The sequence below is a fragment of the Theropithecus gelada genome, chromosome 10, assembly GCF_003255815.1.
Source record: "Theropithecus gelada isolate Dixy chromosome 10, Tgel_1.0, whole genome shotgun sequence".
NCBI classification, from domain to species: Eukaryota; Metazoa; Chordata; class Mammalia; order Primates; family Cercopithecidae; genus Theropithecus; species Theropithecus gelada.
Window position 1 is genome coordinate 5,847,754 of NC_037678.1, and position 13,954 is coordinate 5,861,707.

At 60.4% G+C, this 13,954-nt stretch overlaps 1 protein-coding gene across 4 annotated transcripts in view; it reads right to left on the reverse strand.

Annotated features, from left to right (window-relative positions):
- Positions 1–396: 396 nt before the first annotated feature.
- The window catches only part of PRR5 (proline rich 5), a 64,709-nt gene continuing 51,151 nt past the window's right edge, over positions 397–13,954 (reverse strand). For all 4 annotated transcript variants that reach the window (XM_025399923.1, XM_025399922.1, XM_025399921.1 and 1 more), the window contains 5 exons: positions 11,144–11,201; positions 6,031–6,122; positions 5,460–5,600; positions 3,235–3,370; positions 397–1,313 (listed from right to left, as the gene is read on the reverse strand). In XM_025399923.1, the coding sequence (XP_025255708.1) occupies positions 838–1,313; positions 3,235–3,370; positions 5,460–5,600; positions 6,031–6,122; positions 11,144–11,180 (882 nt within the window). In that variant the 5' untranslated portion in view covers positions 11,181–11,201 and the 3' untranslated portion in view covers positions 397–837. The remainder of the gene's footprint in view (positions 1,314–3,234; positions 3,371–5,459; positions 5,601–6,030; positions 6,123–11,143; positions 11,202–13,954) is intronic.

The following is a 13,954-nucleotide window of genomic DNA, read 5'->3' on the forward strand; positions in this document are numbered from 1 at the left end:
GGTGCTAGCTTGTCCTTCCCAGGCCAGGTGGCCTTCAGCAGGTCACCACCACCCCCCAGGCCCCCTGGGCGCTTCTGTAGCACGGGAGGAGCTGGCAGATCCCGCCCCCACCCCTCCTTCCCTCCCTCAAAGGCTTCAGTGATTCCTTCCCTGCTAAGGCCGGGGCAAAGTCAGGGCCAGTCCCACTCCCGAGCATCCCAGCCCTTCCGTCCACAATCTCCCGATCCTGCCATCAGTGACAAGGATGGTAGAGCAGTAGGGAGGCCTGGACAACAGGCACAGGTCGGCCCCCACCACGCAGACCCTGGGAACCTGTGCTCCCTAGAAAGTAGCAAAGGCCTGAGGGTGAGCACCCTGAAGGGGCGTCCCCAGGGCAGGCACCGCAGACATGAGCTGGGTCGACAGGTTTTATTCCACCCCTTTCCATCCCCATGGCCACCCCAGGCAGGAAGAGACAGGTGTACTGGAGTCTGGTCACTCTGGGGCCCGGCGTGGGCAGACCCCACCAGATTCACATTCTCTGCGGGCAGGTGTGGACGCCAGAGGGCTGGGGCAGGAGGAGCGTGGGAGCGAGCGGCCGACCCCTGTCCCTGACCCAGGCCCCCAGGTAATGCTGACTCATCCGCCTGACACAGACCTGGGCTGGGCCTAGGAGGCTGACGGTATTTCCAACCAAGACAGAAACACAGAGCGACTGAGGCCAGTGAGGAGGTCACCAGGGCTGGCGGGACGGCGCAGAGTAAAAAAGTCTCACACACACACACACACGCACACGCCACGTGGACACCTCCGCACATGGGGACGCGTCAGTAAAAACTCAAGGCCAGCTGTGAGGCCTCACACGACACTCTGCCGGCCACCAGAGCCCTCCAAGTTGGACATGCCAGAGCCCCGGCCCCGGCCAAAGTCAATGAAAATCCCTTCAGAATCTGAGTCCACGGACTCCAGGGTCTGGTCCACCAGGTTCTCCGGGCTGGCGTGGGGCAGGGAGCTGCGGGTGGGATCCAAGCCCTGCTCAGGGGGCTGGGTCGTGGGGTAGAGTCTGCTGGGGCAGGGCCCTGAGTGGGGTGCTGGGGAGGACCTGAAGGCCCCGGCAGAGCCCTGGCCGGGCGGGTCGGAGAAGCCCTGGGGCTCGGGGCAGGACGTCATCTCCGACACGGAGTGCCTGCGGATGCTGGGGCCGCCGGCCGCCGCGCCCTCCGCCTCGTGCTCCTGCACGGGGTTCAGCAGCGGCGTGTTGTAGCTCTTGGAGCGCACCACCGGGTTCTTGGCCAGCACGTCCCCCGAGCGGGAGCGGCGGAGGAGGCGCTTCTCTGGGGAGAGACATGGGCACCGTCACACCAGAGGCTACCTGTGTCCCTGCCTACCTCGGCACCTGCTGCTCACTGCACACTGGGTCCTCGTGCAGGGGCAGCTGCGGGGAAGGCCCAGCCCACGCTGATCCCGGGCCCGGCCCAGCAGGTCCTGCCACCACAAGCTCTGACGCTAGCGCAGGTTCTGGTCTCTCTTCTCCAGCCTAGGCCCAGCCTGGACACACAGGACCTCAAGTCAAATGCCTGGGTTTGAACCTGCACCCTGCCAGCAACCTGTGTTTGACCCTAGGTCAGTTACCTAACCCCCGTGCCTCAGTTTCTCCACTTGTAGAAGTGTATGGACTTTGGCACCTGCTGGACGTCTACACTTTCCTAGGCAGGTACAGCCCTTGCCCCACTGGAGCTGATGTCCAAGGGGATGAAGCGGGGGGCGGCAAGAAGTCCACGCAGGCGAGCCATGGGGCCAGGTTGTGGGGCTATGATGGGGGCAGATGGGGACAGGCCCTCCATGTAAGGTCAAGGCGGGGATTCCATCCTGGGGATGCAGGGAGCCTGTGGTCAGGCAGTTGTAAATGGGCCTCACTGGCCGCAGCATGGAGAGTAATAGACTGTGGGGGCCGAGGGCAGACATGGGGACTCGGGGAGGAGGCCCCTTGGGTCATCTGGGCAGGAGGCAGTGGCACTGGTGGCTGAGGCTGGTGACAGGGCAGGGTTCGGGCTCTCATTTGGGACCCTGCAGTCCAAAGAGTGGCCACCAGGTGGCAGGCGACACACATGAGCGGCTCAGGGGCCTTTCCCGGACCAGGGGAAGAAGGTCCCATCAGGCACGGGCTGAGGTCCTGCCACCCAGGGCTACACCGAGCCTGAGTGGCTCAAAGTTCTCCAGCGGCCAGGGCACCACCTGAGCTGAGACACACCGGTAGGCAGGTTTTACACCAGCAGGTGGGGATGGGGAGCCCCTCTGGATGAGGAGGGCATAGTCCCAAGTGGGCCTTGCCCCAGCTCTGTTCCCTCTGCCTGGGATGCTCCCAGCCTCCAGCTAATGGTAGGACACGGAGGGGACTCACTGGTCGGCCTCCCCCGCTGGAGAGGAGGGGCGTGGCCTCGGGCTGGTGCACAGCAGGTACTCAGAGGACACTGCTGCAGGATCGCAGAGGCTCTCCGTCAAGGGAGCAACGTGGCCAGTTGTGCTGGACGCACCAGGTAGCCCCAGGACGCCGCCCACCCCCAGACCTCGTCCCTCCCAGCCTCAGTTCCCTAACTGAGCTAGGAGTCCTCAGGCTTCAGCATGTGCATGTTCTGAGCACTCCGCCTGACCCATTTCTGATTTTCTTTTTCTTTTTTTTTTTTTTGAGACGGAGTCTTGCTCTGTCACCCAGGCTGGAGTGCAGTGGCCGGATCTCAGCTCACTGCAAGCTCCACCTCCCGGGTTTACGCCCTTCTCCTGCCTCAGCCTCCTGAGTAGCTGGGACTACAAGCGCCTGCCACCTCGCCTGGCTAGTTTTTTTGTATTTTTTAGTAGAGACGGGGTTTCACCGTGTTAGCCAGGATGGTCTCGATCTCCTGACCTCGTGATCCGCCCGTCTCGGCCTCCCATAGTGCTGGGATTACAGGCTTGAGACACAGCGCCCAGCCTATTTCTGACTCTCAAGACTGTCCATGAATGTGGCCTCCTGGGGAACGCAGAGCCCTGGTGGGACTCTCCAAGGTGTCGCGACATTACTGCTCACGGTGTTAGTCCACCGTCACGGATCCCCAGGTCCAGGCCAGCACACGGCAGGCTGGGGGCTGCTGCCCGGCTGAGAACCAGTCTGGAGTCAGATCCTGGTTCCGTCATGGGGCCTCGGCTTGCCCATCTGTTCACAATGGACAGGGCCCATGGTCACCCCTACCCCAGCCCAAGGCCCAGGCAGACCCCTACCCAGGATGCAGGAATGGGTGAAGGGCCCCTCGCTGGAGTGGAGGCCGTAGGTGCCCAGGTATGGCGACACCACCTTCTGAACCAGCATCTCCAGGCGCAGGTAGTCCTCGGTCACGCCCCTGGACTCATGTACCCCCTGCAGGAGAGTGGGGTGGGGGGTAGGGGGGGTCATGCACCTGAGCTTGGTGGCCCCAGGCTCTCAACCGTATGTCCCACCCACCAGAGAGCCTGTCCTCTGCCTCCCGCCTCCCATTCCCATGGGCTCTCTGTCCCCATGGCAGGGCCCACAGTGGTCTCCCAGCCCCTCTCAGAGCATGTGGCCTGAGTCACTCTGCTGCTCACAGCAGCATCATGACCTGGGAGACCACGGTGTGCCCTGGAAAAAGGCTGAGGCCAGATGAGATGGGCGTTCTGCACCTTCCACCCCTCGGAGGGGCCCCGTACTCAAGAGTCCTAGAGGCTTTGGACAGTCTCTCCAGAGACACTGGCTGACCCCACCCAGGGAGGGCCAAGATGCTCACCTGGGGCTCCCTGCCCCACGGGGCCAGGTGCAGGCCCCATCCATCAGACACCTCCTCACAAGCCCCTCTCTTCTTCCCATCCCTGGCTCAGGCCACCTCTCCTCATCCGGAGCTCTGAAGAGCTCACCGCTACCTCCAGGTGTATTCGAGCCACGGCCTGGGAGATGAGGCTGCTCACCCAGCTGTGTGCTGAGCGGGGACAAAAGCTCTGTGACCCCAGCACCCCACACAGAGAGCTAGGAGAAAGCTGACATATAACGAGTACTTGCCCTCATTAAATGAGTGAATGAATGAATGAGTGAATCCATGAATAATGGAAGACAGCAGGCCTCAAGGGGCTGTCAGGTGGTTCAGGCACAAGATACACGGGGGTAGAATTATTTTTTTCTTGAGACAGAGTCTCACTGTGTTGCCAAGTTGGACTGCAGTGGTGCGATCTCACCTCACTACAACCTCTGCCTCCCAGGTTCAAGCAATTCTCCTGCCTCAGCCTCCCGAGTAGCCGGAATTACAGGCATGCGCCACCACGCCCAGCTAATTTTTGTTTTAGACGGAGTCTCGCTGTGTCGCCCAGGCTGGGGTGCAGTGGCGCGATCTCGGCTCACTGCAAGCTCCGCCTCCTGGGTTCACGCCATTCTCCTGCCTCAGCCTCCCGAGTAGCTGGGACTACAGGCGCCCGCCACCACGCCCGGCTAATTTTTTTGTATTTTTAGTAGAGACGGGGTTTCACCATGTTAGCCAGGGATGGTCTCGATCTCCTGACCTCGTGATCCACCCGCCTCGGCCTCCCAAAGTGCTGGGATTACGGACTTGAGTCACTGCGCCCGGCCAATTTTTGTATTTTTAGTAGAGACAGGGTTTCACCATGTTGGCCAGGACGGTCTTGATCTCCTGACCTTGTGATCTGCCCGCCTTGGCCTCCCAAAGTGCTGGGAGTGTCCCCACAGACCCTAATTTTAAAAGATCTTCACAGGAATTCAGAACGATAAAGAGGGCTTTGCACCTGCGAGACCTGGGGTGTGGCTGGGCTCCTGCCCTTGTTAGCTCCCAGCAAGCAGGACTTGAGTCTCCTACCTGTAAAATGGGGTGGCCGGCAGTGCCTGTGCGGTCCTGCAACAGCGCTATGAGCTGGCCAAGCGCGAAGTGTGGTGCCTGGGAAGGGCAGTGTGCGGAAACCCCCGGCTTGCGGTGGATGCCACTGGGGGCCCCACTCCTTTCTGGGGCAGGTACCCTCTTCCCACCTGCTGTGAGGGGGGCTAACAGCTCTCAGAATGTCTTCCCCAGAGCTGACCCACTGACGAAAGACCTCTGGACAGAAATGACTGGGCCACTGTGCGTGCGTGTGCATCCGCGCATGTGTGTAGTAAGTGCACATGCACGTGTAGTGTGTGCAAGCATGCATGTGTATAGTATGTGCATGTGCATGTGTGTGTTGGAGGTGGCTACAACCCCAGGCTGGCCGACTCAGGGTATAAAGGCCCAGCCTTGTGCCTAGGAGGAACAGGTCTGCGGCTTGAGCTCTCCTGAACCCATAGCTCCAACCGGCTGCTCCCTGGTCCCAGGTCCTGACAGGCTTCTCCTCTGATCGGGCCCTTCCTTAAATCTCGTGCCCCTAAATCCTCGTCTCATGCTCTGCCTGTGGGCATCTGAGCCCAATTACTGCCCTACGGTCCCCATGCCCGACGCTGTGCCCACTGCACCCACCTGCAGCACCAGCAGCATCTGCACGATGGCAGGGGGCACGCGGGCATGGGCCCGGGCCAGCGCATCCTCTAGCTTCACACTGAGGGTGATGGCGTTCCGGAAGTGCAGCAGGGCCAGCTGGCGCACCGACGGCTCCTTGCCCTGTGGAGGGAAGGCACCCCACCCCACCAGCTGCGGTCACAGGCGTCCTCATCTCCCCTCTCCCGGCCCTGGGACCCCAAAGGGGGAAAAGACCTGCTGACCCTCAGGCCCCTCCACCCGTTCTCCTCAGATGACCCTGTCCCAAGGATAGAGGGTCCCTTCAGTTCCCTCTGGCAGTGAAAGGGTTACTGTCACAGAGCCCCCTACTCTGTGCCTCGCTGCTGCTGCTGGGGGACTCACGGGGAGGGAGGCATCCATATCTGCAGCTTGAGCAGGTGGAAACAGGCTCTGAGCAACTCAGAAAGCCCAAGGAGAGCAGCACAGAGCAGGTGTGTGCGTCCCCCAGCCCGGCAGCCCCCCTCTGTAGAGTGAGGCCAGGGTGGGCACGGCAGGGGCACTGGGCTTCCCTCCCCAGGGCTGGGCCGCCCACCTGCACCGGGTAGAAGATGGCCTGCAGCATGGGCAGCACGTCACTGAAGAAGAAGTCCCAGGTCTCTGCCAGCGAGTCCAGCAGCTTCTGTCCTGTGGGCAGGGGGGCCGTCACCACTGGGCCTGGCTGGCTCTGGCAGATGCCTCCACTCACCCACGATGGGTTGTCGGAGGATGCGGGAGTGGAGGGCCTGGGCTCAGGCCCCTGGAGGCACCTGCCCAAGGTCGACGTCCAGCTCCACAGCTCAGCTGTTCTGTGGCCCTGGGCCCACTGCTTAACCTCTGTCTTCCATTTATAAAATGGGGCTAAGGGATCAGCCTCCCAGAGCTGAGGGCATGAAATGAGAACAGGGAACTTGGCTCAGGGTCTGCTCCTGGCAGATGACAGCTACCAATTCCCAGGCCTTTGTCACATACCAGACCCACACAAGTGAGAGCCACAGAGGTATACATCTGGCACAGGTGAGACCCACACAGGTACACCCGGCACAGGTGAGAACCGCATAGGGGAGATCTGCACAGGTAAGACTCACACAGGTACACCTGGCACAGGTGAGACCCCACAGGTACACCCAGCACAGGCGAGACCCGCATAGGGGAGACCTGCACAGGCAAGACCCACACAGGTACACCCGGCACAGGTGAGACCCACACAGGTGTGATTGGCACAGCGGTTTCAGCTCACATCCTAGTCTCATCAGATCCTCCTAATAACCCAGTTAAGCAGTTGATCTCACCTACCCACCGACCTCCTCCCTCCTCCCCCTACACTGCCTGCCCCTCCAGCAAACATTTACAGAACACCTACTCTGCGTTAGCCCTGATACTGGGCACTGGGGACCCAGCTGAGCCCCAAACAGCCACTGATCCATCACATGGCAGGGAAGTGGGACACTGAGCAGGATCATAAGGGCAGTGGCTAGCAGTGACTGACCCCCACCAAGCAGACAGAGGCTGAGCCTCCGAGGAAAGGGTGCACCACAGTCAGTCGCCCGGAGGACCCAGGGCCAGGCCAGCTCAGGCTGCCTGTGGTCAGGTCTGGGGAGCCACGGAGACCACTTCCAATAGCAGCACCAAGTCCAAAGGAGGAGAGGGTGCAGAGGGTCAGGCAGGGAGGGCTTCCTGGAGGAGGGGCGATCCAAGCTGGGCTTGCCAGACTTAGTGGTATGGGGACACATCTTGACAGGTGAGCCTCTGAAGCAGATACATAGGTAGCAGACATCGGGACCAGCTCTGCAGGATTTCTGCTGGCCCTGGGAGGAACGGTGCCATTCACTGGGTGAGTGACCCTTGTGGGATGGGGACAGCCACCCAAGCTGGCTCTGAGCTCCGGTGGGAAGGGCAATGTGTAGGACCCTTGGCCTTTCTGCCCGGACTGAGCGGCGCTGGGATGAGGGCTGCTGGGTCCAGGGATGCACAGTCCAAGGGCGTGTCCCCAAGGCCTCTGCTGTCCACCGGAAGCCAGACGAGCAACTGGCGAGAGAGATCTTGGTGTGGCCGCCTCTGAGTGAAGAGAAAAGCGTCGCCGGCTGTCTCTCAGGCTGCAGCCCCGGCCAGAACTGCTTTGAAGTTTCCATGGGAACGTGGAGGCTGAACAGGGACCTTTGCCTCTTTTCCGCACTCTCTGGGCCCTGCCCCTACTCCTGGAAGCCCCCAGGTTCATGTAGGTTCGAGGGCACTAGGAGTGGGACCCAGCCAGGAGCAGCCCCGGGGGCTGGGGGCGAGCTGTACTGGTCCCCATCTTCGGCTCCCGGCCTGGTGGCCAGCCCTCTGCCCTCCCGGGTAGCCCACGCCTGGCTCCGAGGGCGACGGGGGCCAGCAGGAATGCCCCGGACGGGCGGATGCTCACCGCCCCGCCAAACCGTGCCCGCACACAAAGTCCCTTCAGTTCCCCTCTGCCGCGGCAGGAAGAAAGGCGGCTCAGTTCCCAGGCCAGCCGGGGGGTGGCTCTGGGCACCGGCCAGGCCCGCGTTCTGCTGAGCGCAGGCTGTTCTCCAGCCCACGGGGCGGAAATACTGCGGAAAGCAGATGTTGTAAAACAGAATCCAGGCCCCAGCTGGAGCCACACGGTGACAAGAGGCCAGGAAGGGCGGCCTCGTGGCTGGTGGGGCCCCTCTGTGGGGCAGTAGGGTTAGTCAGAGGCAGGCACGGGGCGACCCCAGGAAGTTCCTCCAGGAGGACTCAGTGGCATCCTCTATGAAAGGGGTGACACACGTCCCCACGTGGGCAGGTGGCAAGTGGAGATTAAACAGCACTGGGCATCTGCTGCCGGCAGGACGGGGCCGGGGTGCGCGCGCGCCGTGCCTTGACTCCAGCCCAGCAGCAGCAGGGGCTGATGCAGTCGAGCGGCCCCGCAGTAGCTCCACACTGGCTCCCACCCTGCGGTTCCCACTGTGGGCGCAGGCCGGGGTCTTTCCTTTGTCTGAGTGCTGAGGGCCTTGTGCAGGCCCTGGAAATGAACAACCCTGTCTCAGTCCCTGTCGGGAGACCCAGGAACAGGAAGGAGCACAGGGCAGTGTGAAAAACTATGCGCTGGGTGGACCAGGTCAAGGGCGTCTGGCGTGGGGACGGCCGAGGCACAGGCATGGAGGCAAGTGTGTAAAGCAGCACAGCTGGATAACGTGACCCACACTGGGTTTGGATTCCCTGGTGGACGAGTGACGGCAGATCCCAGGGCCCGGCAGAGGACCAGGAGCTCCTGCCCAGAGGTCTCAAGTTTCAGGTTGCCAAGGAGTTGCCCGGCTGCAGCTGGAGCCGATTCCCTTAAGCCACACAGAGGCCATCGAACAACCACCCCGGCTTCGGTCCAGCCTTCCTCCCCTTCCTAGGGAGGAAGCCCTCCACCTCAAGGCCGCTCCTCCAGGCTCTCTGCTTCCAGGTCCCACTCTGCCCAGGGGCTGAAGTCCAAGGCCTCCTTGGAGGCAGAGAAGGGGCAGGGGGCAAGGTCCTGGGGCTGCCCCACAGGAGGCCATCACCACCCTCCGGCAGAGTTGCAAGCTCTGTAGGGACAGCTCCCACTGGAACTCAAGCAGGGGTCGGGGGCAGGAAGGGGGAGGCCCCTGAGGCCACCCATCAGGGTGTGGACTTGGCTATGCCCCCATTGCATGGGGCCGAAAGGGACCAGACATTCCCCTGAACAGACCACACTTTGAGGCCCTACTCAAGGGCCACTGCCTCCATGCAGCCCTCTGACTGTCAAGGTAGAATGAACCCTTTCTTCTCCAGGACACTCCTTCACATTGACATTCATCACACTGGACCGTCACCCTCTGGTCCGTGTCTGTGTCCCCAATTGGGCTGTGAGTCCCTGCAGGGCAGGGCCAGGGTCTCCTCCATCTCTGGGGCCCCAGAGGTCACCTGGGCCTGACATGGAGAGAACACTCAAGTGGACAGAGACTGCTCAAACCCACATTGCTAAGACAGGGGTGCTGAGGCCGGAGAGGAAACCCTGTGTCTGCAACTTCGTGGGAACTGGAGGCCAGGGCCTTGGACTCCCAGCTTAGAACCCAGTGCCTGTCCCTGAGGCCTGGGGAGACCAGGCAGGGTTGGCGAGGTGGAAGAGGATGCTGGGCCCCTAGGTGGGGCCTCTCAGGGCTGCCCTCTGCCCCTTCTGCTGGGCAGGCACCACTGCTGGGAGGCTGCTCCGGACAAAGCTCCACTCAAGCCACACAAAACTCCCTTCTCCGAGAGCCCCAGCTCCCCTGGGCTAGACCTGGTGGGAGGCACGGGCACTACTGGAATGTGCCACATCAGGCAAGGGGCGTGGGCGGGCATCTTCCTCAGGTGCCAAATGCTCACAGCTCTGTCCTGCCAGCCTAGATGCTGCCTCCTCCAGGAAGCCTTCCCAGAACCCCAGTGTCTCCCCCACGGTCTGATGGTTCTCATAGCCTCTCTTCATGTTCCTGTCTTGGCTGGACCCACCCAACATGTGCATTGGAGGTGAGGAAGGACCATGACATGCAGCTCCAAGGTCCCCTGAACATGCAAGGCCTCTGGGCCTGTGTCCTCCTCTGTGGAGCGGGCTAATAACTCTTTTTCCCAGGGTCAGAAGGAGGCCTGGAGGAGGAGCCTGGGGCAGTAGAGTGAAGAGTATGGGTTTGGGAGCCGGTGGCCTGCTTGGCACCCTGGCTCTGCCACAGAGCAGCTGTGTAGCCTGGGAGGGACACCGTGCCTCACTTTCCCCATGTTCAGTGCTAACAATGGTGGCTTCTTCACAGGGTTGTGGAAATCAAATGAGTTAGTAGATGTGAAACACTCGGGACAGTCTAGCAGGGAGGGACGCAGACGCCCAGTGCCCGGTGCACAGGTGCTCAACACACAGGTACAGCGCAGGCCCGATCCCAGCACAGGGCCGGGTGCTCAGCACGGCCTGCGCAAAGCAGCATCCATGGGAACTGAGTGGCCCCCGTCAGCTGACCCCGCTCCCAGGGCAGCTCGCTCCTGCAAGGTTGCACACGCTTCTGCTGCTGCCCGAGGCTCTCCGCCACAGGGAGCCCCATCCTGCACAGTGAAACCAGCGGGGACCTCACCCTCTGCCATGAGAAGGGTAAAGGGTGTGTGCCCTAAAGTCAGGCAGACCTGGGTTCGAGTCCCGCCTCCGCCCCGATGTGCACGGTAGATGTAGGCAAATCACCTCTCATCACTGTGCTCTCCCACTCAGGAACAAGAACTTGAAGGTCCCCGTGGGTGGCTGGGAGCCTCAACAGAGAAAACTCAGCTGAGCCCTGGACCCTGTCCCCTCCTCTGTGAGTATCGGCGACCTCAGCCCTAACCCACTTCTCCTCTGACTGCAAAGACCGGGACAGGGGTTCTTCCAGGCTGCGGGAACAGAACTCACCAGGCCCGGAAAGCCCCGTGGGCAGGGAGGGGAAGCAGGGCTTTTCCCCGATGTCTCGTAGCCCTCCTTGGCTCCAGCAAGTTCGGGGGGGCAGACCCTCTCCCAGGGTCCCCTCTGGGTAGGGATCTCGGCCCTGCTGCCCCAAGGCTGTATGTGGTCCTTCCAAGCCCTCCGGACCAGAGAGCCACACCTCGCACCGAGATGCCCCAGCGTGAGGCCCCGCAGCCAGCCAGCACCCAGCACGGTCCAGAGTGGCCGCCATGGGGCCCACACTCACCCTCGTAGAAGCGGATCTTGTCCCGAAGGATCACCATGCCTTTTGTCAGCAGCTGATTCTGAAGGTAAACACAGAGGGGGTGTCACCGCCCTTGTGGATGCCTTGGGGTGTCCTGGCCAGCAGGGCCCCCGAGAGTCCATCCACCAGGGAGCAGCCGAGGCTTAAAGGGGGAGGAGACTCACCGAGGCCCCACAGTCCACCTGCTGCAGGGCCTGAGCATCGGTTATCTCAGGGGGCAACTGACTCAACCCTGGGTTGTCACGAGACAGGGGGTGGTCACACGGACATCCCGAGAAATGGGCAGGGCCTACAGCCCCTTGCACTGGGCTCAGCTGGGCAGGCAGAAGCCTGGCATGTCCCACAGTGACGAAAGGACTTTGCAAGGACTTTGCAGCAAGAGGGGGCTCTCATTACCAAAGGTGGGGCCTGTCAGCTGCCACCCTACCTCAGGGATCCTGCACGCATTGCCTGAGGTGGCTTGGCTGAGAAGCATGCTGTGTGGTCTCAGCAACCCAAGTGTCTGCCAACGAAAGAATGGACCACAAAATGTGGCCCATCCACACAAAGAAATGAAGCACTGACTTGCGCTCCAATGAGAAAGAACCTGATGCTGACAGAAAGAGTCCAGACAAAAGACTCCACACGCTCGTGTGATGCCACTGATACGAAATGTACACAATCGGCCGGGCGCGGTGGCTTACGCCTGTAATCCCAGCACTTTGGGAGGCTGAGGCGGGAAGGTCACCTGAGGTCGGGAGTTCGAGACCAGCCTGACCAACATGGAGAAACCCCATCTCTACTAAAAATACAAAATTAGCCAGGCGTGGTGGCACATGCCTATAATCCCAGCTACTCAGGAGGCTGAGGCAGGAAAATCGCTTGAACCTGGGAGGCGGAGGTTGCGGTGAGCAGAGATCATACCACTACACTCCAGCCTGGGCAACAAGAGCAAAACTCTGTCTCAAAAAAAAAAAAAAAAAAAAAAAAAAAAAAAAAAAAAAAGAAGAAGAAATGTACAGAATCGGCAAATCCAGAGACACATGGTTGCCTCATACTGGGGAGGGCTTGGCGGGGGGAGGGATTACCAATGGGCACAGGGTTTCTTTTTGGCGTGATGAAAAACTCCCAGAATTAGATGGGGCGAGGTTGTATACTTTTGTGAATATACTAAAAACTCACTGGGTGCAGTGGCTTACACCTGTAATCCCAGCACTTTGTGAGGCTAGGACAGGAGGATCGCTTGAGCCCAGGAGTTCAAGACCAGACTCTGGACAACAGAGCAAGACCCCATCTCTACAAAAAATTAAAAAATTAGCCAGGTGTCGTGTGCCTGTGGTCCCAGATACTCAGGAGGCTGAAATGGGAGGATCTCTTGAGCCTGGGAGGTTGAGGCTGCAATGAGCCATCATCACACCACTGTACTGCAGCCTGTGCAACAGAGTGAGACCCTGTCTCAAAACACACACGTAAAAACCATTAAACTGTACACTTTAAAAGGGTGAATCGTATAGCATGTGAATTATACCTCAATAAAGCTGTTAAATAACAATTTTTTTTAAACCCCTAAAACAACATGATGCGAGGGACCACGGGTTCATCCTCAACTCTACTCACTTGGCAAGGTGGGTGCCTCGCTCCCAGCCTGCATGAGACGCCCCTGCACTGAGCAGGGCCCTGGGCACCGCAGCAGCCCTGGAAGCTACAGGGGCACCAGGCCAGGCCTCGCTGGCTGCCCTCCCTCCCTGCGTGACCTCAGGCAGGTCGTTTCACCTCTCTAAGCGGCAAGTTCCACCATATCGCACACGTGTGCATCCTCGGTGCAGGCCTATTGGCCAGAGAAGGTGCAGCAAAGGTGAAATGCTGCAGTACCTGGGACAGACACTGGGTGATGCTGATGGCGCAGCCACCATCGCCACTGTGCAGCTCAGTGGGGCCACGCACACCCCAAACCTCTGCGGACATCCCAGGAGTTTGAAGGGAGGGAGAAAATGACAACACTTAGAGTTGATCACGTGCCAGGCACAGCGCTAAGAATTCACCGCGTCTTGGCCGGGTGCAATGGCTCTCCTGTAATCCCAGTACTTTGGGAGGCTGAGACGGGACAGATCACCTTGAGGTCAGGAGTTCGAGACCAGCCTAGCCAACATGGTGAAACCTTGTCTCTATAAAAATACAAAAATTAGCCGGGCATGATGGCAGGTAACTGTAATCCCAGCTCCCAGGGAGGCTAAGACAGGGGAATCGCTTGAACCCGGGAGGCAGAGGTTGCAGTGAGCTGAGATTGTGCCACTGCACTCTGGCCTGGACAACAGAGCAAGACTCTGTCTCAACAACAACAACAACCAAAAGACAAAAGAACAAAAATTAGCCAGGCATGGTGGTGGGCGCCTGTAATCCCCAGCTACTCAGGAGGCTAAGGTGTGAGAATCACTTGAACCCGGAGGCAGAGGTTGCGGTGAGCTGAGATCATGCCATTGCACTCCAGCCTGGGCGACAGAGGGACACTGTCTCAAAAAAGAATTAGCCTCCCGGCCGGGCGCGGTGGCTCACGCCTGTAATCCCAGCACTTTGGGAGGCCGAGGCGGGCGGATCACAAGGTCAGGAGATCGAGACCACGGTGAAACCTCGTCTCTACTAAAAATACAAAAAATTAGCCGGGCGCGGTTGTGGGCACCTGTAGTCCCAGCTACTCGGGAGGCTGAGGCAGGAGAATGGCGGGAACCCGGGAGTCGGAGCTTGCAGTGAGCTGAGATCCGGCCACTGCACTCCAGCCTGGGCGACAGAGCGAGACTCCGTCTCAAAAAAAAAAAA